Source organism: Calidris pugnax, unplaced genomic scaffold (assembly GCF_001431845.1).
Source record: "Calidris pugnax isolate Ruff unplaced genomic scaffold, ASM143184v1 scaffold111, whole genome shotgun sequence".
Taxonomy (NCBI): Eukaryota; Metazoa; Chordata; class Aves; order Charadriiformes; family Scolopacidae; genus Calidris; species Calidris pugnax.
In genome coordinates, this window is record NW_015090872.1 from 3,579,605 (window position 1) to 3,604,380 (window position 24,776).

The 24,776-nt window shown below is 41.4% G+C and overlaps 1 protein-coding gene across 1 annotated transcript in view; it reads right to left on the reverse strand.

The window, feature by feature from the left end:
- Window positions 1–24,776, reverse strand: part of MED12L (mediator complex subunit 12 like) — a 151,588-nt gene that overhangs the window by 119,868 nt on the left and 6,944 nt on the right. Inside the window, exons 3-12 of the mRNA XM_014945770.1 lie at window positions 23,276–23,467; window positions 21,208–21,367; window positions 18,125–18,294; window positions 17,347–17,457; window positions 16,664–16,933; window positions 14,308–14,457; window positions 13,662–13,761; window positions 13,321–13,457; window positions 1,719–1,850; window positions 277–403 (exon numbers count right to left, since the gene is read on the reverse strand). Coding sequence (XP_014801256.1) covers window positions 277–403; window positions 1,719–1,850; window positions 13,321–13,457; window positions 13,662–13,761; window positions 14,308–14,457; window positions 16,664–16,933; window positions 17,347–17,457; window positions 18,125–18,294; window positions 21,208–21,367; window positions 23,276–23,467 — 1,549 coding nt within the window. The remainder of the gene's footprint in view (window positions 1–276; window positions 404–1,718; window positions 1,851–13,320; window positions 13,458–13,661; window positions 13,762–14,307; window positions 14,458–16,663; window positions 16,934–17,346; window positions 17,458–18,124; window positions 18,295–21,207; window positions 21,368–23,275; window positions 23,468–24,776) is intronic.

The window sequence follows — 24,776 nt, forward strand, 5'->3', positions numbered from 1 at the left end:
AGAGTGCAAGTAATTTCCCCAAATCTCTTACAGCTTAAACAAAAATAAGCATAGTTTCTGCCAATTTTCCTTTTGTGAAAAGAACAAAATAAAAATCACAGAAAGATCCTTTAGCACGGAAGGAGATTAAAAAAAAAAAATGTCGGTGTATTAAAATAGAGCAGGTAATCATGGAAACTGTGAAACACTCACTCCAGCAAAACAAAAACTTCAGCAGCCAGACAGCAGACCAGTTGCTTCTGACCTACTTTGGAATATAGATTAGTTAATACTCACATAATGAGGGAGCTTGTGTATCTAAAAACCTTAGCAGGACATTCTGAAAAACAGGAAGACTGGAACCTGTCAAGGAGGCTGAAGACAGAGATTCCTTTTCATCTAGGACTTCAGATTCACCACATCTCTGCACAGTTAAATAAATAAAAAAGCATGTATCTACACACAAACGCAAATAATATTCCCACAGTTTGCATCTGATGCAACTATACCTGTGATTGTTTCCTACCTCTTCATAAAATCCAGCTTGCTCTAGAATGACAGGTTTTCCCCATTACCTAGTTTGGTTATTTCTAAGGTGTTTTATTTAATCACTTTGGATTACTTATTGAAAAGAAATGCCTGAGATACATACCATCATCTGCAACAACACGGTTTCATATAAAAGCAAAAATTTAAGGTACAGAACTTCCAGGACCAGTGTGAATACAAAAGGTAACTCCTCTTGTTTGTGTAAACTACACTAAGTATAATACAAACCAGGGCAAACATCTCTGCTTTGAGTGGATTTCGGTGCTAGTGAGTCAGAAGCAAAACGGTAAGCTCCCATCCCCCTAATTAATGGTTTGTGGTGAGGAGCGGACAAAGCAGAGAGGCTTTGGAAAGTGAAAGCCTTTTCTGCACCTCACACTGTCTGCCCACCTGCACTTCTGAGAGTGCTCTCATCTGTCTGTACCCGCACCCAGGCTGAAGAGACAGCGCTTTCCTGGGGACCCTTTTCTAGGAAAAGCATCTGCCGACGCTGCTCGGATGCAGGTGAGGCCAAGGCAGCCGTGCTCTGGGCTACGGGGAATATCACTGGTCCAGAAAGCTGCAGAGAGGCCACAGCGAAGACACTGCCTCTCTTTAATCCCCACTATGGAGCAGATTGAGCATTACTCAATGATTCTATCATTCTACTGAAGTTTCAGGGAGAAGTGTCAGTTTATGCAAGCTGGAGTAGGAGATGTCACTACTGTGTCCTGCTTCTCTGGTGAAATGTTTCATTTCCCCTGAAAACAAAGGAGTTCTACAGAATGCAAGATTTAAAGTTACACTCAAATTTTGCCTTAAAACGGATCTTAGTTTTGGAACCTTCCCAGAGACCCCCCACCAGCTGAACGGCCCTGCCCCAGCAGCCGGACCCACCCTCCACTTTTTAAGGGACTCCAGATACTGTGGGCACTCCGTTATTTGGGGAAGTAGTCCACAGAAGTAAAACACTTCAAACAGACATAAATCAGCTAACTTAGACCATTCTGAGTTACGTTGCAATTTCCTCTTATTTCAAAAAGGCGGCTTTTTCATGTTAAATTTATCTAGAACATTAAAACTGTAAACTGATGACAAAAATCCCCAATACTCCAAATGCCATCAAACTTACTTGTTCTGTAATGAGTAGAGATTAAAGTGATGTTTTTAACCATACTGTTCACGCTAGTCTAGAAGTAGAAAAAACTTACTTCTGCTTCAATTTCTGCTTGCCTCTTCTCCAGGAGTTTGGCTACAGCCATGGCCCTGTGCTTACCGGACCTTTTACAGCTCACAGCCCATTCACAAAGCAGCGTTACCACAGCTTCGTCATTCGGGGCTACCTGTTGAGGGCAAGAACAAAGAGAGAAAACCATTGCACCCAGAAAACCGCTTATTTCTGAGCAGACAGCTTGCAGCAACCAGTGTTCTGGGGGAATAAGACAAAAACTGGTCTTTGTTCCTTGCAACTGGGAGATGCACATGTTTGCTTTATTTGTAGTGTATTCAAATGAAATATGATCTGGAAGCCAAAGAGGAAGACCTCAATTTTCACACTGCTGATACTCAAATCAAAATTTTCCTTTATCGTAATGTTGCTTCACAAAACCAGAAAAGGTTGATTTGCTTTATAAGCAAGAGAACAGGAAAAGCACACCATACAGAGCCTCTCAACCCGATTAACCACACAGAATTTACACTTTCCTTACATTAATTCTTCCAAACCTCCTTTGTCTGTTTCCAGACTGTTACTTGCATCCCAGTGACGCATTAAAAAAACAAACCAAAACACCCTAACCTCTAAAGGTGTATCTCTCAGATAACCAAAGTTAAAAACCTCCCAAAGAGCTCGATTTATTTCTGACACAACATAGACATTTTTAGGAAACAGTATATGTCTTTAGAAAATCTGTATTTACAGAATAGCAATGGAATATAGTCTGCTTATATCTAGTAAGTATTTATCCAATCTCTGTTTCCATTAACCACCCACATTTTGGAAGTATTTTTTTCTTGTGTGCTGCTGAACTGGATCTGCTGAACTTCCTCGCTCCTGCCCAAGCTGGCTACCATCTCTGAACACCTAACCGTAAGACCAACCTGCAAATTAAGCAGATGTGATTTTTCTTCTTTCCTGAAGTTTAGTGGAAACTACACTTACAAGTAAACATTAGAAAGGCCAGAGTCAAGCACGGCACCCTCACAAAGCTAATATCTTTTTCAGAGTGATTACAGACCCACAAGCACAAAAGTTACTGCTTCAGAGTTATCCCAAGCATCCTCCCCCAAAATACAAAAAACAACAATATGCTAAACAAGGCTGGTGCACACGTCAGAGAAGTTTCCTGTAAACTTGCTTCAACGGGCGAGCAAGAGATACTAAGCGATTGGGGGGGGGAGGAGTGGAGGGAAGAGGGGAAAATGTTTTTTCTTACCCAAATGAAGTGACATGGTAATGTCACCACTGTTGTGGTTAGATGCAGTCAGCTAACAACACAAGTACGGATACTATTTTTTTTTTTTAAGGCAATGCAGAACATCTGAAAGAGTCTGATCTTCACACTGACTTCTTTCCCTTTCTGCTAACAAGAGGAACCATGCCAACAAAACCAAGTGCTTCTGTATCCCAAGCAGGAGACACCAACTCGGAGCTCAGGCAAAGCGTGTCAGGTCACCCGTCCCCTGAAGCTGTGCCCGCAGCATCCCGGGGATGGCAACACAGGACCTCCCTCGCCCTCTTACACAGGGAATGGCATCTCTCACAGAATGGCCAAGCAGGTTGTCTTCTCAAGCAAGGAGCAGGTGATGCTCCTATAACCGAATCCTTTCAGAAAAGTAATGGAGGAAAGCCATGAAGAGGTGCGGCAGCCTGGCACTAACACCAACAGGTCAGAGCTCACCGTGCTGGGGCAAACACAGAGAGGGAAATCCTGGCAAGAGACATTTCAAGGAAGACTTATATGGAGAACTTCGGAAGGAAAAAAATGGTTGTAAAACTTCTTTGCTCTGGCCTAAAGGGCTTAAGCTGTTTTGGGAAATGTCAAATCGTAGAAGAAAAACAGCCAATATTTTTGGCTTTCAATTATTTTCCACTTGAGAGAAAGGAGGGTGCTTTTCCTCCAAGGAGTACACACACTGTGCAAACATTGCCGGCACGCAGACAGACACTGAGGTATACATATGCATGTGCACATGTACAAATATTTCCTTCAGACGCTGCCTGAGGTATTAAGCCAAGAATATCAGCCTGTTACTCAACTGTCCTCAGAGCGACGCTCAACTATACTTAGCACTGAAGAGCAACACCACCGCAGCCTGCAGCCCGTGAGCAAACCACTTCCACTGCTGCTGCTCGAGGGAACAGATGTTCGAGCCCTACGACAAATGTGGAAACAGCCCGAAGTAAAACTCCGGTCACCACATACGAGAACACACACATACAAAATTCAAACCGAATTTCCCGTGCCCGTTGTTTCAGAGTCCTAGCGGGCATTACTTGTGACTTTGTGCCTGACCACTATGAACACACGACCTGGCAGGGCTTTACCTGAGTTTACCTGCAGTGCTGAGCCCCCTGGTCCCCAACAGCCATCGCTCTGTTCAGTGAAATGGGAGCAAGTCCATGAACAGGCACATCAGGAAGGCAGGTCTTATGAGACCGACCTCTCATGTCCCCCAGAGCCTCTGCACCCCCAGCTTTCAAAGCCAGATGCCAGGAGGCCACAAGCATTTGTTATCACACATGCTATGTGTACTTACAGGTTGTAATTAACAGGACACCTCATTTGAATTGCACACCCAACTGTCTACGATCAAGGGCTAAGGTTTATTATTCACCCAAGCACATTTCTTTCATGTTTGGTTGGTTGTCTTACAGTCTTTCATGAAGCTTATTGACAATGAGTGGAAACTAAATAATATTGTGATTTAACAGTAAATTGCACATTTAGAGTTTTAGGCATCAAACCAGCAACAGCCACTGTCTTTTTTTGTTGTTTTTGTTTTGTTTTGTTGTTGTTGTTTTTTTTAAAGATTACATAAATTACTTATTTGATAGCCCAAAGAAAAGAAAAAAACTCAGGGCAAGCTGACCTTTTTCTGTTAATGCTGGATGTTATTTCAGTTATTTCAAGAAATGCTGTGAATTCTTACTTTTGAACAGTGCTTCCATATGTAGCTCTGTATTAGAATTCTCTTTTTGTCAAATTTTTGTCTTATTTGTCAAAAGGAACAAATAAAGGACAGTCCTTTGTGCAACATACAAGAAAGTAACATGAAATTGTCCTGGACAGGACTGCCTTGAGGTCTACATAAATTAACTACAGATTAATTCCAAGTCTGTTCTACTTGAACTTCAAGAGATTTCAGAGAATGACTGATCTTCTTCAAGCAAGGGACAATCTGATTTTTTGGAGTGGGAGAGGTGGAGGTGGTGTTAAAATTAAAAAACTAGAAAGAGACAGCTCTACAGTTAAGAAAAGGCAGACAGTTAATTTGGTTTCTAAACAAGTCATCTGCTATCACTGTGGTATTTATTAGCACAAGAATATAAAAATAACTCGCAAATTCTACACCTACATTTTCAGAGATGTAGAATCCAACATCACCATAAATCAAACACTTAGAAGTGATTACACATGTTAAAAATCACAGTGTTGATTCTGCAGTTTCACATATATGCAGAACATAGCCTCTTTTGCAGGGCAAAAGGCCCACCATAAATACTTGAAACATCAAGGTGTTTATCCCTCTAAGAATTTCAACCACACCACTTTTAAGTGCCTAAAAACAGTGAGTTTGGTTCTCAGGAACTTGTACATCCAGCCAACTTAAAAAAAAATAAAAAATTATTCAAGTACAGTAATTATTTGAACCCTCGAGGCAGATTTTTGTCAGGCAAGTTGGTATCACCAGCACCATTCCCACACATTGATCTCTTGGAACATGGGGCCCTGCAGCAGCTGAGAAAAGTAAAATTGAAGTGTCTAACCATCAAATACTTTCTTTTGCTTTTGACTGAAAATAACAAATACCTTTGGAAGCTGTATCAAGTTCCTGCAATATAAATAATTACCCAAAACCCCTACAGTAAGCACGCCTCTATGCAGTAAGTGGGCAGTGGAAAACCCTGCTAACCAACCCACAGCTCATCCGTAGAGCCATAAACTGGAAAATGAGACAGTCCAACACTGGAAACTCCAGCGCCGAGTGCTCGCTGCCTTGCTGAGCACAGACAGGGTGTGCTGCTCCGGGGCGCTGGGGCAGCAGCAGCCCGTGACGCTGATATCACACAGGGGAGAGCTCGAGCTGCCGGTCCCACCACACGCTGCAGGACTTCCTTCCTCCCCACGCTGCCTCCCCATAGCTGCACCTCACAGCTCCCTCCCTTCCGACACCGTGTTTACTTAAACATGCTAAGAATGCGACCAGACAACACCTCTCAGAATAATCTGGTTCAGGATTTGTCTAATTTGGGATCTGGTACCTGCAGATGGTCTGGCCCGGAAAAGCACAGACCACATTTCAGAGGGGCTCAAACTACTGCCTTGAAGAATAGCATTAAGATCACATTAGTACCCTTAAAATTTCAGGGGCAGGAAAACAAAAAGATTAGTTTACACATTACTTAATGTTTACATTTTGTAGGGAAGACAAGACATAAGGCGCTGGAGCAGAGAGCAGGCGTGGGTGCAGGAACCGCAATTCCCTTGGGCCACGGGAAGCTCTCCCACAGCTGAGACCCTTTCTCAAGATTCCCAAAATTTCCACTGTACTAATGAAAGAAAAACACTTCAGGGTGGCATCAAAGGGGAGAGATTAGCTACATCAGGTAGCACAGACCTTTGAAGCAGGATTTCGAGTTTAGACAACTCACTGACAATATTTGTCATTTAGCTACGACCCAAAATAGCTGCAACCTTCTGAAAGCCACCAGGCAGACCCTTTCAGAGAAAAAAAAAGGCCTCATTCCCACCAACATATAACTGGAGGAAAAGGTGGGCGAAGAAAAGAAGAAAAAAGTTGTTTTGGTTTTATTTGAAAAAAAGCACCACAATTAGTGTTAAAAGGAAAGTATAAAACATTACTGTTCCTGATAGGTTTGGAGATAGGAAGCCAATTATTAAAACTCCACTTTCCATAACTCTGAGCCCTTTTTCCATTAGTCCTTGCTTTTATTATTTATTTAGAATTTGCTATTAAGGCCATCGTTGACGCACCTGGACTGCAGAAATTATCGCTTTGTGGTGGCGGCAGGAAGAGCAGGGCGTAAGGCCCAGGAGCTCAAATCACTCAGCGAAAGGAAACCCCAACCTCTCTCACCTCACAGAAACCTCTCCAGAAAGCAGCCAGGTGTGTGACTCAGTGCTGCCGGGGAATGCCCGTGCCGTTTGTCACCGCTGCTCACCGGGCTGCCACGCACGCTGGGGAGCTGCCGCCCAGCCCAGCTCAGCCCAGCATCCTCCCTGCGCTGGGGGCCGCTTACAGGAACTCGCCGCCTCTCACCGTGGCTGCTGGCCTCAACGGTGGCCTCAACGCCTTCAAGGGAGAGCGGGAAACAGCACCCCAGAAGCCTTTCCTCCTGCCGTGAGACACACTGCGGCTTTGTGAATTAAAATGGGGAAAAAAAACCCGAAACTTGTAGTAGACATGCTCTTACTCCAGTCATAGATGCCTGCAGAGGATATAAACAAGATCCTTTGTATATACGTATATATATGTTTGTGTGTGTTTGTATATATGTATATACATACACAGTTATATGTGTGTGTATATGTATATATATATTTATATGGCTATTCCTGTTCCTTTCAAAACAGAAAGATACTGAAAATGCATTCAGTCAAATCATTCAACAAATCTCAGCAGGGGCTTATTGCAAGTCAAGTCTGTTTCGCAGGAAGCCAGTCTGTCCTTATATCACGAGGAAGGTTAACCAAAAAAACCAACAACAATGAAAAATCCAATTGCTTCGTAGTGCGACAGAGTTCAGTCTCCAGACACAGAGCTCCTTTATTTCTAATGTAGAATTTCATCATTTAAGAACGTTCCCTTTAAATACTAAGCTCTTTTTGAAAGGTAGACTATCTGAATAAATTTTTAATCACAATTCCAGTTAGCATTTTCAAATTAACTCCTCGGTGAAATAAAATTAACGTTTTAACACTGAACTCCCGGTCTGTCTTCTAAGAAGACAAGAAAGGGTTTTCAGAAGCCATATTTTTATTAAGAGACAAAGAAGGCGTACAATACAGCATTTATTAGTACAACCTACCATTCTAAAGAGAACAGGTGAGGAAAGACAAGAGACAGGAACAAAAGCAGTACCTGATTCTTGTAGGGAAAAAATGGGCCTGTGCCATCCACAAATTCCTGGCTTAGAATCCCAAATCCACGCAAATCAGCACGGCTCACACAAGAGTCAGGAAAGCCCATTCCATTTGAAAACACATCTGTGTATCCGTAATAGAGGAGCTCTCAAGGTGTACTACTCTCTGTGGAAAAATTGTCCTCAAAAATTTGGGGTTTTTAAATGAACTAAATGCATGCACTGACACCAACAATGCAGTCTAAAATACGGAATATGAAGAAATGCCTCTGACTGCAGCCTAAGAGAGATAAAGTCATTACAGGACTGCTGGGAACCCTTATACATCGCAGAGACAAACCTTTTTCTTGGAATCACTATTTGCCTATTTGCATTAAGCCAAGAGACCACATTCAAGAAAATATTACCCACTGCTTTGAAGTCGTCTCATATAAAAAGAAAAAGCAAGCTGTGTGTTCTTTTTAAGGACCCCATTAGTTATTTAAGTCATAGAATAATTTTTTCCCTTCCAGAGAGATTTTGTACTTTAACTCCCCCAGACACCCTTAGGTGAGCAGGAATCTGAGTTTGGATTTACTGAAATAATAAAGGGTGACAATAAGCTAAGGATGACACAAATAAGCTTCAGATAACTAAGCAATTCAAACAACTGAGCAAATGCTAAATGCATTATTTAAAATATTACAAGAATGCTCAGAACACGTTCTATTTTCTCACTGTTTGTGGAAACAGACTCTGATTGTGCAGGTATTTCAATCCATATAATTTTTCTCATCATGTCTCTCTCACCCGTCATGCATCCCAACACATTCAGATTCAGGTCCCTTAGGTAACAGCAAACTTAAATTGTAGCTTATTAACAAAAAAGGCATCATCAGACCTCCTTTCCCACAGACACAGCGGGCTTGGGTTTTTTTGTTTGTTTGTTTGATTTCCAGAAAAGTGATCTCAGAAAGACAAATATTAACTCTGCATTTGTAACAAGCCTTATTCGTGAGAACCAAGTTCAAAACAGGACTTTTTCACTCTAAAATGAAAAACATCTCTTGGCATCGTAAGAATTCGGCTGGACTTCAAAGACAACATGAGAAGCAAGACCTAAATACAAGTTCAGAGACTTAAATTTTAAAAGCAATCTGAGAGCACAAATATCCATGAAGTTTCAGGATTCTACATAACGATTTCAAGAAATTCAATAACAGTCCTTAAAAACCAAGTGCTCTCTCCTTTCATCAATTTACCACTGCATACTCACTAGAAAATACTGGTATGAAGTTTCATTTACTAGGTATCCTTCCCATTGCTTAGGTGTATTTCAAGCTGTACTTAACCAAATTGTATTTTTCTACACAGGAGACTGACAAGTTAAAAAGTCTTGCCAACCATTCTAAAACAAAACAAATTAAGGCGGGGGGAAATACCCTTTCTCAATTCTCTGCCTTAGTTGTACCTGAGAAAGACTATGACAGATAATAAAATACAAGTAGAGCAAAAGTTAGGCGAGAGTTGAGTGGGTTTAAGCCACAGGAAGATGACAGGTGAACTGAAAGAGGAGTTTTCACAGACATTATGAAAACGTTACTGTTGCATTCTCCAGCTCACTCTTCTGAGGACTCTATTTTTGCACAAATTGACTCAAGCCTTCAGGGGGAGTGATCTTTAAAAGAGGGTGGAGAGGAATCAAAGGTGTGCCAAATCTGGATGAGCGCAACACAATTTTACTGTAATTTAAAACTGTATGGTAGAAATATAAACGGTTTACCGGATTTATTTATTTAAAGATACACCTCCACAATATCCACCGCAGTGGTAATCATTCTGGAGCTGTGCATAAGAGATGTTTTAAGTCAAGGAAAAGTCAGATGGAAAATACCTGCGGCTATAAATAAGCCCAGTAGTTTTCTCTGCAACACTATCTCAAATGAAAGTGAATTTACTGCTTTATGCCATGTCATAGATTTCTAGATTTCAAGTCCTCCTACTCAGCCAAATCTACTGAGAAACTCCATACAAGTCAGTGAAGCAGAATTACAAAGAATACCTTTGTATTAGTCACTGTGTACGTGGTCACACTCATAAGGTAGCATTATTCTTATCATATTAATTGTGATATTTTTATTGGCTGTCAGACCTTCACACCGAATGAATTCAACAACTGTTATTATCATTTGGAACTTCATGGATAAAAACCTGAGCATCTGACAGATACAGTAAGTGCTATTATTTGGGTTGCACACAGTCTGATTAAGGCTCAGACGAAGCTATTTCTACAAGATTACAGAGGGTCCATCACTCTTTAAGACACAGAGACCATCAGTGAGAAACTGCAATGCAATTCTTATCTCCTATTTAAAGTCTGCTTCATAATTCAGCATTTAATAATCCAATCACTGCTCCTTCATGCTAAGCCTTCTCCAAGTCACTGGAAAAGCACTGGATTCTCCTCCGATTTCTGTCACCTCTCTATAGGTAAAGGATGGAGGGTTTGTTTGGGGTCTGGTCAAAAAGTGGATTTACCATGACATTTTCCCACACAGCTTCAGTCTGTCACCTCTGTCATATGCAACATGACACTCATGACACAAAATCTGAGCTCTGTTCAATGCTTGCCATCCATCTGCCCTATTTGTCCTACTCCAATTCAATGCAGAGTCACAGCTCAGCCCCTCACTCCGCATTTATCCCCATTTTGCTCTCTCATGTTCTCTCACCAGTGTCACCAGATCTCAGCCTTCAGCACCATTACTCTGCATCTCTCCATGGGATGCAAAGCAACTCTTCCCCCTGCAGGGCCCAGGACACCTAGGCTTTCACGTAACCTGTCGATAGCCACCTACCCTCCCTCATTCCAGCTCCTTCCCCCAAGTTTAACTTTTGCTCTGACACTTCGGAGTCATGAGTTATGTATTAAAACAATTCTGGAGAAATCAATAGTGTGTATAAAAGCAGCATCCTGAGCAGATTTCTCTGATTTCAGTCTCTCTCAGAACCTAAGTAATTTGTAGCAGGAGCCACCTTCCTTCCATTCCAGCATGGAAGCTTTGGAGCACCACTCTCACATGTACGTCCCCTGGAATCATTCGCAGTCTTCATGACAATGTTTGGCAATCCAGCAGGAAAAATGGACAGGAAATAGGCTCCAAACATGTTCCAGTCAGGCTCACATCAAAACAGGGGTAGCAGATAGCTGTCCTTCAAAGCTTTAAATAACAATGTCAGTAGGCAGACATCCTAGTGATGGACATCTTATTTACAAAATAGAAGTCCTTAGATGAGTTGCCAACTGAAAACAGAGCGTACACAACCTTGTAACTTTCGGCCTTTTCTGCCAAGAAAAAAACAGCCTACATTTATTAAGGGAGAAGGAAACAGAGAGAAAAAAAAAAAAGAGACAAACAGCATTGCGTGTGGCGACACCGTTGTGTGCTTAGCCTCGCGGTGCCGCAGCCGATGCGCAGTCGGTGCGGGGAGGCGCCGACATCCAGCGGCCGCCGAGCAGCTCCGCAGCCCTGCTCCGGGACACGGGGCTGGGCTTCGACCCCCCCAGGTGCTCACCACCAGCCTGCCCGGCATGTAAGAGCTAAACACTACACTGGCCACTTGAATATAACTTTGGAAGTTCAAGCGTCAAAATGCACAAGAACCATCAGTCGGGGATTCAGCATCCTAAGGCAACCTCCTGTCTCGCTGCCGAAAGTTAAGCTCCAGCCAAGCACCAACTAACAGTCTTGAAAACTTCAGAGGAAGAGAACAAGCTGCAGATAATTTAAAAGTTTGATTTCACATCAGCTCCGGACCCAGGTAAGGTAAGACTGAAACTTTCAAAATTAAGTTTTCTTATCTAAGAAAGAAGTCAGCATCTCCTTTGCTTCTGCTCTGCCTACGGTCTCCTGTGACTGCTGTGCAAACGTAGGCACATCGTCACTTACATACGATAACGCTTTATTCCTACTCAGCATTCTTCATCTCAGAGCAAAATCTTACGCCATCAGAAGATAGGTAGCCCTGCAAATTAACCAGACAGATCCATAAAAACATATGGTACCCAGAACTGGGGAGCCCACTTCTAGTGCCAAAACAGGCATGTTTTCAAGGCATCCCAACCTCAAATCATTAAGTACCATAAAACAAAGGCAATAATAGCAGACAACCTACAATAAGAACAGAGTAATTACCTTAACTACCTTACTTGCATAAGTTTCCCTACCAACGCTGCCTTTTGAAGTACAAAGAAACAGTGTATTAGTAAAATTGTAGCTGGAAGTCAGAAAATCGTTTTGGAATACAGACAGGAAGAAGGAAAAAGAGATACAAATAAGACAGCAGAAGAGCAACAGCAGAGAACCACATCATCCGACCCCAAAAGCAGATGAAGACAAAAAGTCGGCACTCAAACAGTAAAGCATATCACACTCACTACCCATTTTAAAAATACAAAAAATATTGTGTGTTGAATTCCTGATTTCATCCAAGCATTAGGGTTAAGAACTTTCAGCAACTTCATCTGCGTGCTCTAACAGCTCTCCTTCCTCTTGTTACCATAATAGTGCATTTGAAATACAAAGACAACTCCAGCAAGCATTTCACTCCTACCTGCCAGTTCTGAGCTTCACATCCAGAGTTTGTTGGCAGGTATATCTCTCTGGAAATCCTTTGAGATGTTATCCCACACACACACACACTATATTCTGCTTGTTTACTGCAAAGTCATTAAAATGCTGATTGACAATTATTATGCAGTATTTCTGTGCAATAGAGCATCTTGAATTATGACCATCATCACGGAGAACACATAGTCATGACAAAAAACCAGGCAGGTTCAAAAAACAAGCCATTTTGCATAAAGGTTTTTAAAACATTAACATGAGCAGCTATGACATACTCACTAATATTTTCCAGTTTAAAATTTTACTTCAACGGTGTATTATTAAAGCTGGCTATTTCATCTTTTCCCCAAACACTTTCAAGGAAAACTCAAGAGTTTGACATTATACATAGGCCCAGTGGCAACAAAAAAAGAAAAATAAAGGGAAAAAAAAGGTAGAATGTTAAAAGTTTATGATAGTTTTTCATGATCTTTGAAAATGGTTCTAGGAGCACAGAGAAAAATACCAAAAAAAAAATAAAAGTATGTAGTTTTAGAATATTTTACTATACTTAATAACTTATTAAGTACTTTCTACAACAGATATAAAAGTTAACAAACAAGAATCCAGAATTTTACTTGACAAAACCCAAAATCCAAACAACACAACCTTGATAGATCATTTCTCCAAAATGAGGTTTATAGTATATAGAACTGAAAAATTCAATTACAACAAAGAGCTGTTTTCTCCTAATAAACCAAATGACAAATAGTAAAGAAAAAACACACCAAGAAAGCGCAAAGCTTTTGTATCAAATATACACATAGACACAATTCTCGTAAGTAAAAATAAAATCCATTGTTTACAGATTAGGAAGTGAGAGGAGAATGTAGCCATTACCTCTTGGTTATCTTTATTCTGATTTGCCCAGAAAATCTTATGATAAAGTGTCTCCATTGAATTGCTGGAATCTGATCTGTCAAAACAATGCCGATCCAACACTTCTAAGGTGTGCAAAACTCGGCTGATGGTCACCCCTAGAAATGGCAGTTGGCGAGGGGGAGGGAGAAGAAGGGAAAAAAAGAGGGGAAAAAGAAAGGTTTACACAAGAAGACATTGCGTTACATCCATCTGTAAAACCTATTACTAGATTTAATCATGGTGCAACAGGACTGTAGTCAAGGAAGAATAGAGGTAAACCCTAAAGCTCCCAACGTTTGTTTCATTTTGAGTTGTCTTACCTGCAGTTGATTCTTGGCACTTGTCAAAAGACCACCGCACCTCCACAGCACGACCTCTTTGTTTTATCTGCTGTTCTACTTCATAAATCTTTGCCCGAACCTGTAAAAGAGATAGTTGCTAATTAGCTAGTGGCAGGAAGCCTCAATTTTCATTTCAAGCTTGTGACAGCTTTCTCAGCAGGAGCAAGGTACCCTATGGTGTTCCACAACACTCCTTACATTTGGGAACAACAAACTGAAGTACGTTCTGTTCAAATGCTTTTGTCTGTTACGAACCATCTTGTACAATAAAACACAAATAACCTTTTCCTTACATTCAACTCAGGAGAAGTTAACTTTCAGTGTGTCTAAAAAGTTGCATCTCACAATACGGATAAACCAAGCTTCCTCTTACTTGCTGTTTCATATCTTAAAGTCATTTCAGTTTAATAATAGAAGACATCTGAACATAAATAAAATTCCTGACGTTTTCACAAAATCAGTACCTGAATGAAGTACAAAGTAAAGTTATCAAAAACTAGCACAACACTAGTCTTGAGACTAGACCTACAGAAATACCTATGCTTCACTCTAGTCCTAATGATCATAAATTACTGTTTGGTATATAAAAAGAGATCTTAATAATCTGACAATGAATAAATCTTACCTGCTGATTAAACGCTGAATTTCCACCTGGCATAGGTAAACTAGATGGAGCAACTTGAAGTAAATCCAGAGGTGAGCCTGGATTAACGTTCTTATTTTCATTTGTGGAATAATTCCACACCAAGGCACTTGGGCAACAAAGAGTTACAGTCTGCAAGCAATAATACAAAACAGAAGTAATTTCTTTGTCTAAACACGTGTGATAGACAATACCAACAATAAGAGAGTTCATGACACGAGAATCACTTTTGGTCCAACTATTACAGTGGAAGAAACAAAAAGACAAGCCTATGCACAATTACTTCAAAACATTCAGTTCAGAAAATTCAACTACTATATTATTTTCTTTCTTCGTTATTAAAAAAAAAAATTAAATATATACTTGTACAATTCCCATTTGTATTGCTCTCAAAACGTCGTCAAAAACATCACCAAAGGTTAATTTCAGTTAGATTCCTTCTATGAAACATGAATGGGCCTCAGAAAAAATAAGTCATTTTGGTGTTCAGCTTACAGGAAGAAGCTACATGTGAAAAACTAAAATGTAAGAAATTAATTAAAATCAACTCTTCTGTCAAGATTTAAAAGCATAGAAGAGTCATTGAAATGTACTATGAACTTAAGATTTACTTCAAAAGAAAGATTTTGCATCGACAGGCTTCAAAACAGTCATTTTACAATGGCTTGTCAGCAGGTACCTATTACCCTACAGCATTTGGTACCGTACAGAGCAAAAGCAGAATGCTTTGCAGTTGTGGGGTCAGACCTTAAATGTCATCTAAAATGATGGAAGTTGATTCATCTTATAGATGTTTATTTTTGAGACTGCTGGATTACTTCTTGGGAAGCTCTCCTAGTCCAGATCTGGATTACAAAGCAGCACTTTAGCAAAAGCATCGCCTGGAGAAATGCTCCTCTGAAAAGACAGAGAGCTTGTCTGAACCCAGGCTGTCCTCTGGACCTGCTTGGTGGCACAAGAGGCAGAAAAAAGAGAAAACACACACATGTACACAAACCCAAATAGTACAGGAAGAGCAGAAAGACAACCAGCTGTGTTGCTACCAGAGAAAAGCTGTACAGCTGCCAGAGAAGCTGTACCCCAGCAGCCCAGGACGGAGACAAACACTGACGCTCCCAGGACAGTTCCACATTTAAGAGGGAAAAAGTCACAGCACACTGAGAGCCAGGCGGGATCTTACTTCCCCACTCACGGATCCTCAGCAGAGGGAGGGATACAGATATTCTCTCTCTCTATCTTTCCTCAGATAGCACGACTGAGCCTTCCCTGCATCCAACCCAGCCTGCCTCCAGGCTCTGAACTTCCCAACTGCAACAAGTGTAGGGAAGCAGCAGCCCCAGAGAGGGAGCTACGTACCACAACAACGTGCTGTCCCAGCACTGGAACAGGCTGCCCAGAGAGGTGATGGAGATGTTAAAAACCCAGCTGGACATGGTCCTGGGGAACCTGTGCTAGCTAACCCTGCCTCAGCGGAGGGGTGGGCAACGTTATCTGAAGAGGTCTCTGCCAACCTCACCCGTTCTGTGATTTTGCGATCCCAAGAGCATCAGCATACTCCTGGCACCACCACCAGGGCATCTCTGCAACCCCCAGAGACAGGCAACTGAAGAGGCAACAGCAGAAGGGCTTGAGGAAGTCTCACCAGGTCAGCCCTCGGCAAGGCAAACAACTGCAGCTCATCAAACAAGTCCTTTTTTAGAAAACAATTACTCTCTTGACAATTCTGCTATTGCTGAGCAACGAGCACAAGTGAACAGTCTCTTCTGTTCCACAGTTTTAAGAACTGTGGAAGTTGATACGGCAATATAAACTGCTTGTAATTCTGACAAAATCAAAATGAAGCAGCCTGCGGTGGCACCAAGCATCAGTGACAAGCTGGAAAAGGCAAGGAAATCCTCAAAGGTTAGAGCTTTCAGAGTATGGCGCTGTCTTCTGTCCCGCCTCACTCAGCAGACAGTCAGGGTCTGGCAGAACCATTCAGGTTCACTGGGATGAGAATGTGATGAGATGCACAGAGCATCACTGCAACCAGAAACACTCCATCACAGAGGGAAGGCTTGGCCATCCCTGGCAGCAGAGTCACTCCTTCCCACAGCAGAGGTGCAGACAGAGACACGGACAGCACAACCTTATCCAGGTGGTTCCACCACCACATCTCAGACAGTGTGGAGAATCCATCCTCCTGCTCCCCCCCGACCCAACCAGCTCTCACCTGGACACAGGTACATTTCAAACCACAACAATCACACTTTGTCACACAGAAAAAAACCCACTCAGTTTTCCAATAAACTGAATGGTTATAGCCTTGACAACGAAGAGCAACAGAACATTGGCCTACCTGCAGCATACAACTAAGTCCATACACCAGTGGACGGTGTTGAGGGCAGGAGAGGAAATCCGAGCAGGCCAGCTGTACTGGGCTCACCACGGGACCCGGGGCAGTCGGACTCGGGGCTGCCAGAGGAGGGTTACTCGGTCCAATAATCATATGGGGAGAGTGTGCAGGTACAAGGTTAGGACCATCGCTTAGTAATAAAGATAGGCGTCTGGCACAAAAATAAGCAAGGCGACGGGATAGGTAAGCTGACTGAACAAACTCTTCCGAATACTGAAATTTAAAAAAAATATATAGTTTACTACACAGTCTACTCCATGTATTTATCTTCTTTAACAATCTAACATTGAACATGCATAAACTAGAAGGGATTACCTCCAATATTTAAGAGCCCAGAAGTTAAAAAAGAAAAGAGCACCTCAAATATGAATCTATAATCTGTCTCTCAAAAATTTCATCTTCACTCCAGGACCCGTTACAGTAACAGAAATCCTTCCATCGATTCAAGTTAAGCACTATAAAGCATGAACATTTTAAAGGTGTTTATAAATTTCAAACATGCACCGTATTTCCCTAGATGTCCTAACTAAAAATGTTTATATAGATTCTACCACCACAAATATTAAAGTCATGTAATGTGTATGAATCACATTTATATTGATTTTGGCTTTAACAAACCCATGTACCTGCAACATTAGCGGCAACAACAGCTTAAGAAGATCATCATCAGTGGGTCTGATTTTTTCCAAAACATCCAGTATCCATGTCAAATACTCATGTCTCTCGAGCATTCCTTCCTTAAAGGGTTTAAAATAACGCATCACATATTAACTGGGAGCACTAAACAAGCAGGTGTGTCATTACAAGTTTTATTTCATTTCTGGTTTAGCTCTCATTACCCACATCAGCACAGAGCCCCCAAAACCGTCGACCCCCACTTACACAGGCAGGAACCAGCCACCATCATGGCAGCCCTATGGATGGGGAAGAAATTGTGTACAGCACCAATGATCTCTGCAGCTCAAATTCAGCAGGCTGCCTGATTTACTGCTGACAGACAGACTCCCTCCCAGCAATCCTTCTGCTATTTCTATCCTTGGGTAGAAACAACCAGAGAGTTATTCTGGGCTAGAACCGTGTGGAACTGAACAGCCAGGCCACCACTCCAACACCCAAAGCTTCATGCACCACAGTGACCTCAGCCTGATTCACAATCATTAAAACCACCCATAAGAGATGGGATAATACAGAAGAGACAGAATAATTGAGTACATTGCTGCAATCGCAATCAAGCACACTAAGCAAATCAAAGCTTTTTTCAGCTAGCAAATCTTAAATGAATTAGCATTTACAATTTATGCAAGTCTTATGACAAAAGCTACTAGTAAGTTCTAAAATTGAACTTTCCAAGAATGGTAACCTAAAAAAAAAAAAAAAAAATCCATGCACTTCTTAAAGTATGACCTGAAACATATAAAATGACAATTTTTCATTATATTCCCACTGCTTCAGGGCTTGTTCCATCTCTTGAGGCATCACTACAGAGCTGTTGCCTTGGCTGGAAGTCACATGGTAAAACTCCGCAACCTTTGCCAGCTGCTCTCGAAGGTATCTGGTTATAATTTGAGTCCACTCTACAAAATAAGTTTACAATTAGAACACTTTGGATGATAAAAGGTTTCTTTCACAGTGAAAATTGAAGCAAAATTATATCACCTCAGTTGTCAAGAATATTTCTCCAAAACATTACCCCACGGTTGCGTAATGCAGCACCTATTGTGAATTAATGGGCTTCTTATGTGCCTCTCCTGTGCATTGGTCTCAAAGCACAGATACTGTTAAGTGGGCAAGAAGCCTGCCAGCTTGGCATGACGTAAAAAGCACTAACACAAGGTATGCCTTTAGGGAATCACCTGCCTCTTTCATCAGATTTCAGCGTTCAGCCAGAAAACAAGCTTGAAATAGATAAAATAAATATATTTCATTACTTCCTTCCATCTGGACCTTTACTCTCCTCTTCCTTTTCCCTCCAAATATAGCCAACACAACTCAACGGGACTTTGCACAAGCACTGGGATATAAAACTGTTCTTTCTATAATCACTCTGAAACAGACAACTCCTCCAGATTTTCACTCTGATGAGAATAAAAAAGCTCAGGAGCAGTTTCTTAGGTCAGAGAGACCAGCACAGTGCAGAGGTCTGCCAGCAAGACAGACCTTCCTTTGCCCTAGATAAGCCAGTAGGTGCTGTTCAGCAAACACACAAACCCAAAAATTACCATTTTTTTGTGTCTGCTTCAGCAGTGATTCTGTATTTAGCACAACTTGGAGAAATTAGTGAACAAAAGTAAACTTGCTTGGTCATATACATGACACTTTGGGAGAAGAGGAATTGTAAGGAAGGCATTCTCTTAACAGTAACTGGAACAACCAAGGATATTTGTTAATATCTCAGAGACAAACATCTGACAGAGCTGTATTTAATCAGCATGCAGCATATTTTAGAAGAGCACACTCTTTTATGAATACATAATGCAGTTGCTTTGACAACCTAAGCCTGTTTACTGTCAGAGTTACAGGAACCACCACTCTCAAACACAACTGTTTTCGCTGTTTACTACCCACCTCAGACTTCAGCTAGCACGTTCACTTTTTTTTTCCCCTTTGCATTTGTAATTGGCAGTTCTGTCAACATATACAGACTATATGTTGAATGCTTTTCTATCCAAATCCACTGAAATTTGTGTATGAAGCTAGCCGGTCTCAGTGTTTTCATAGAGCAGGTTAACTACATTTACTTCAAAGATTCGCTCACTTTTGGAAAAACAATTCCAAATCCACTACTTCAAACTTATTTCATGTGACAGTATGAAAGAATAATTTTCCCAGAGCAGTTTCCAATATCACTGTGCCACTGAGTTAGAAACAACGCAACCTGAGGCACAGATACAAAACATTTTGGGAACTGTCAAAGGCTGCTCAGTAACACGTAGCAAAAAGCTACTTCCCAAAAAGCTCTCAACACTGTTTGCAAAACAGAGAATTTGTACAGAGGATGTAATCTTCAGTAACCTACCCCAGAATACTCGCTGATAAAAGTCAGGGGCACCTCAGACACTCTTCCTGGCTTCGTTCACTCTCACTGTGAAGGGGGTGCCACCGTGGTGCCAGCCCAGAGCAGACCAGCAGTACCTGCCTACTCCACAATGCACACCACCACCTTGCACCTTCCCAGGAAGCATAAACTCCTTTTATTTTAAAGAGCTACTACTCCCAGCCAGAGCAAACTAGGTCTAGATCAATTTATCACAACAAAGTGAACAATCTCAGCTTTCCTTACCTCCTTCTTACTTCCCTTTCCCCCCCACTCTCACACAACCAAGAGAGAGGGTGCTTGTTTTAACTACACCCTCATCAGTACACCCCCGTCCTGGTGCCCAGCATCCCCATTCCAGTCCCCCCTGGGAGAGCCACAGATGCTCTACTATCACTAGCAGAGCTTCTCACAACAAATTAGGAAAGCAATCAGCCTGCTCTCACTGCCTGATCCATACATCAATGGAGGCACCAACCTGAGTTGGTATTTGGGCAGGTGTCTCTTTTTCTTCTTGCCAGCCACACACATTGCATCCCCCTTGCTCTCTGTCTCTAAAAATCAGACTGATTTTTTACAATATTTTTAAAACTATGACCAAGGAACCAACATCAGATATTTACTAGAAAATAGATTTGGGGGGATTTAACTAGGAACTCAGAGTGAAAACTAGTGAGTGTCACGAACCTACAAATAATTTTAAAAAACCCAACACGCAAAGCAAAGTTTGAAAGAAACACCTGAATGAGCTGGCAGGAAGAAGCAGACATTTCTCACAGCAGTACAGAGATGTTGCTAAACAGCAGTGAAATTGTCTGTTCTGAGCACAGTTATTTTGAGGATAAAGAAGGAAAATGTTCATTCCAGACAGCAGAAGAGCTGTATGTAGCATATGTAAACTGAGAGTAAAACTACAACTTTGCTAACAGTTAAAGTACCTTTGAACACCTTAAAGGTGGTCACTGCTTGGCCCGTTGGCTTGATGCCAGACAGTATCATTTAAGGTTAGTACTTAAAATAAATACATTGCCACCTATGGTCTAATAAATAAGCTTTGAAATTCACATTTCATCCCAGGCTTTCTAAATTAGCAGTTCTGTTCATTCCCTGGTAATGTTTATCTTAGCACAGCCCTTGCCGCTCCTGCCAAGCCCAGAGAGACCAGTGTTGGTGGTGAAGATGTGGCACAGTCATCTCCTCAGATGCTGCACCTGGAGATTTAGGGAGGAATCAGCTGGGAGGAGAAGCAGCCAACAGGGCAGTATTTATTCCTCAATGCTCTTTGTACTCTTCGACATACATTTATAAGCGAAACTGACTTAAAAGAATTTTTATTCCCCTTCCCACTACAAAGATTCCGCTCTGGACACCTAGTAACACCAAAACCATGAACAAGAGGAGCAGGCCCCTTCAGCTCTTATTATGCATTTAGACATTAGAGATGTTTATTTACCAATATTTGGGTCAGTGGCCTGGCGTTTCTTGATTTTAGCTTCAGAAATAGCAGCATAGTAGGCACATGTCATTTTGATCAGCCATGCCGCTCGCAGCAGTGGCACAGAATATTTTGCTAAGTAAGCAAAAACATCTTCTTTTTTACTGAGAATAGGAACCTGAAATGAAACAGGAAGCAAGTTATAGCACACTTATAGTCCAAACAGCAGCTGGCACCTGTGGGTTAGCCCAGGCCTCCTCTGCTCAACCCCGCACTACCTGGAGAGCAGCAGACCTCTTCATCAACCTAGGAACCCACTACGCTGACACTCCCGTTGTCCAGACACAGAAACTCAAAGACCTGTTTCAAAAAAAGAGATACTGCCCTAGACTTTTCCCAGGTTTCACCAGGAGCATCCTTTCCTTGCTCAGAAATGCCTACAGGGCCACTAGCACACCTCTCGACACAAAGAGACCCAAAGTGTAGAAACAGTCCTGCAAGTTGATCCTCAGAACCTCTGGAAAATGGAGATATATCAAGGTTTTGGGCAAGGGTTCAATTACTGCCAGTTTCCTTGGTGTCCCTGGTTCAGAGAAGTCCATAATAACTCAAGTGCACCAGGAAACAACACAGCCTGGCCAGCTAATACTGCCTGCACTGGCCACGTACACAACAGGACTGGTCCCACAAGACTTCCAGGTAAAGAATCACCCTACTTGATCACAGCAATCCTTACACCTTTCTGCATAAAGTACAATAATGTTAAAATGCATTTTTAAAGTGACATACATGAGAACAAGTCATTTCATACCCAGTGGAGACAGAAGGGAGCAGAGGCACAAATGCTACACTCACTGTCCCCTATCAAAAAATCCTCATTACTCCTTCAGGCATATCCACCTTTCCAACAGAGCGCCTGGAGAACAGAGATGTGCCAATGCTGAAGAGAGCAGCAAAGCATTGACCCTTTCCTGCAATGCTCTTCAGTGGTCAAGCTACGGATTTCGCACAATCAGTTTCAGTGTTCTTAACATGCTTCCTTACTGTTATCAGCAGGCTTAGAAGTCTGGTTATTTAAAAAAAACAAACAAACAAAAAAACTTAAATAATAAAAGAAATCTCTCTAGCGCTTCTAGTCACAAAGTTAATGTCTCAGAAATTTGGGGGGAAACTTAAGGTGGCAGCATGCTTGCCACAGCAAAGCTCTTGTTTTTCTGCCAGCAACAGAGCCACCAAAGAGCACACGTTCTTCACCAGCTGCGTAGCAACAGACCAAAAACTGGTGAAACTTGTACCTTCTGTTACTTTCATCCATTTATGCTCAATAGTCTTGGAATAAGAGTTCCCTATTTCAGTTTAATTTACACTCAGAATAACTCCCAGACACCATAAGATTAGCTGCTTGTACACAGAGCTTCAGGAAAGAAAGGCACGAATAACAGCACCTTTGTTACTGTGTTCTAGACACCACCTTGGATGAGTTTTAATGACCACTTCATATTTATCTTGTACTGCTGTTCTTAACAGCATGCAGTATCCAAAGAGATAGCTCAGAATTGCCTTTTCCAGTTATACAAAGACTGCCACGAAGCAGCAAGAATTCTTCTTCTTAATTGGAAACTTAATCAAGAATGCAACTAATAAGACTGTTTAACAAAGATTGTTAATACAAATTTAAACGTGAAGAGCACACAAAGGGGTTGGAGTTAGCAGGCAAGTCCTTTTAAGAATGCATTGACTTCCTAGCCGATTATCTCCTTACCAGACATAAGAATTTCTGTAAACTGTTCCTTTGCTTGGCAAAGAGACCTTTGAAGTGAAGCGTACAGGCAAAGAATCTGGCTGCCAGCAAGATATGTGTGCTTGAGCTAAAATACAGTCATTCAAAGGAAGTTTTTACCAGCTAGATCAGAAGTTCCCTTTTGCCCAGGTACCCTCCTCCTTGCAAAGAGGGAACACACTGCACAGCAGCAGCTGCCTCCAGCACCGCTCCACATCCAGCATGTTCAGAAACACCACCCTATTCTTAGGGCCCAATTCAGTACAGCCCAATATCCAAGAAAAAGAGGAAGGAGTATTTTGATACCTTTTTTGCTAAAAGAGTCAGTGGTTTACTTCCTGCTAAATCTGTGAACCAGTTGTGAATTGCACTCTGAGACCGAGCAGTAACCAGCCAGTAGTTGTCTTTGGCATTTACTTGTGGTTTCTTCTTTCCTGTGTCCTGGAAAGTGTTAAGTTTTAGCTTTTCCGCTAATATGCTGCTAAAGTAAGCGCCAATCTGGTGGGGAAAAAAAGGCAAAACATATATGACAACCCAGTAAGCAAGCATCTATCATACATTCATGCACAAAGGATTTCCACCCAAATAAGTATAGTCATCACTCCAGTCCAGGCTATCAATCTAGTGCGATTACACGTTCATTCCCTGCAGCGAGGAGATGGGCATTTATCATATTAAGCACCCGTGCAACACATCTACATTATCATTGTAGAAGCTGAAGATCAGCAAAACCAAGCCAAAGACAACCAGGCTCCAGTGACACCAGAGATGCAGCTCCCATTCAAGATGGGTCACTGTGAATGCCCAGAGCCACATCCCTCCAGCAGATGGGCATCTCGGATTTAAGCCACAATTCAGTGGTTCCAAGGGTGTCTCAGAACTTTCCTCCCCTTCCACACTTCAACATGGCATAAGGTATGTAAACACACATTTTTCACATTTATTTAGAACAAACTACACTGCCACAAGAACCACATTCATTGTCTTTCTGTCATCAGTTACAGCAGGCAAAACTTCAAAGATTTGGGTAAGCTAGGAAGTGTTCTGACTTCCATTCAAAACTCCTCCGCTACCACTCAATACCTCCAGAATGAAAAGCCTTGTAAAATTTGCTTCCCCGGTACTTTCAATCCCAAAACAGTAGAAAAAAGCCCAATAGAGGTTTTACTTCCCATGTAAGCTTATTTACTTCTCAAAATGACTATAATAGAAATTAATTTTTTGGCCTGACAGTAAGAATAAAATGTTTGATTTTCTCATGAATGTATCATAGTTGGGCAATTTTAAAATCTATTAAAAGCTTTTAGGAGATTATTTTGGTAATTCTACACTTAAACCTTCCAAATAACTATAAGCACTTCTTTACAAATTTCTGTTTTACTTTTCAAGCAATTATGTTCGATAGTCAAAACAGGAATAATTAAAACAGAAGACAGAAAGGGCCTGCAGGTAGCAATTCCAGACAACAAAATCAGAAGAATGTAACAGGAAAACCTTTAACATTTCAACAATAGCAACCTTATCATTTACTTGTATCTCTTCTTCTGCTAAAATAAAAGAGCATCACTGTATAACTAAAATCACATTTTCCAATAAGCTGTATAAAGTTATGTATTTTAAAAGTCAAACACAGATAATTATTTTGTCTGAAAGCATTTTTATAAGCTTCTTAATAACATTCTGCTTCAAAATTATTGCTTCCTGCTTTCCCAACAGAAAAAAAAAAAAAAAAAAAAAAAAAAAAACGCTGTTTTGCGGATGTAGATCCTACCACCTTTAGAATGAGAGCTTACTTTGTGGTAACAGG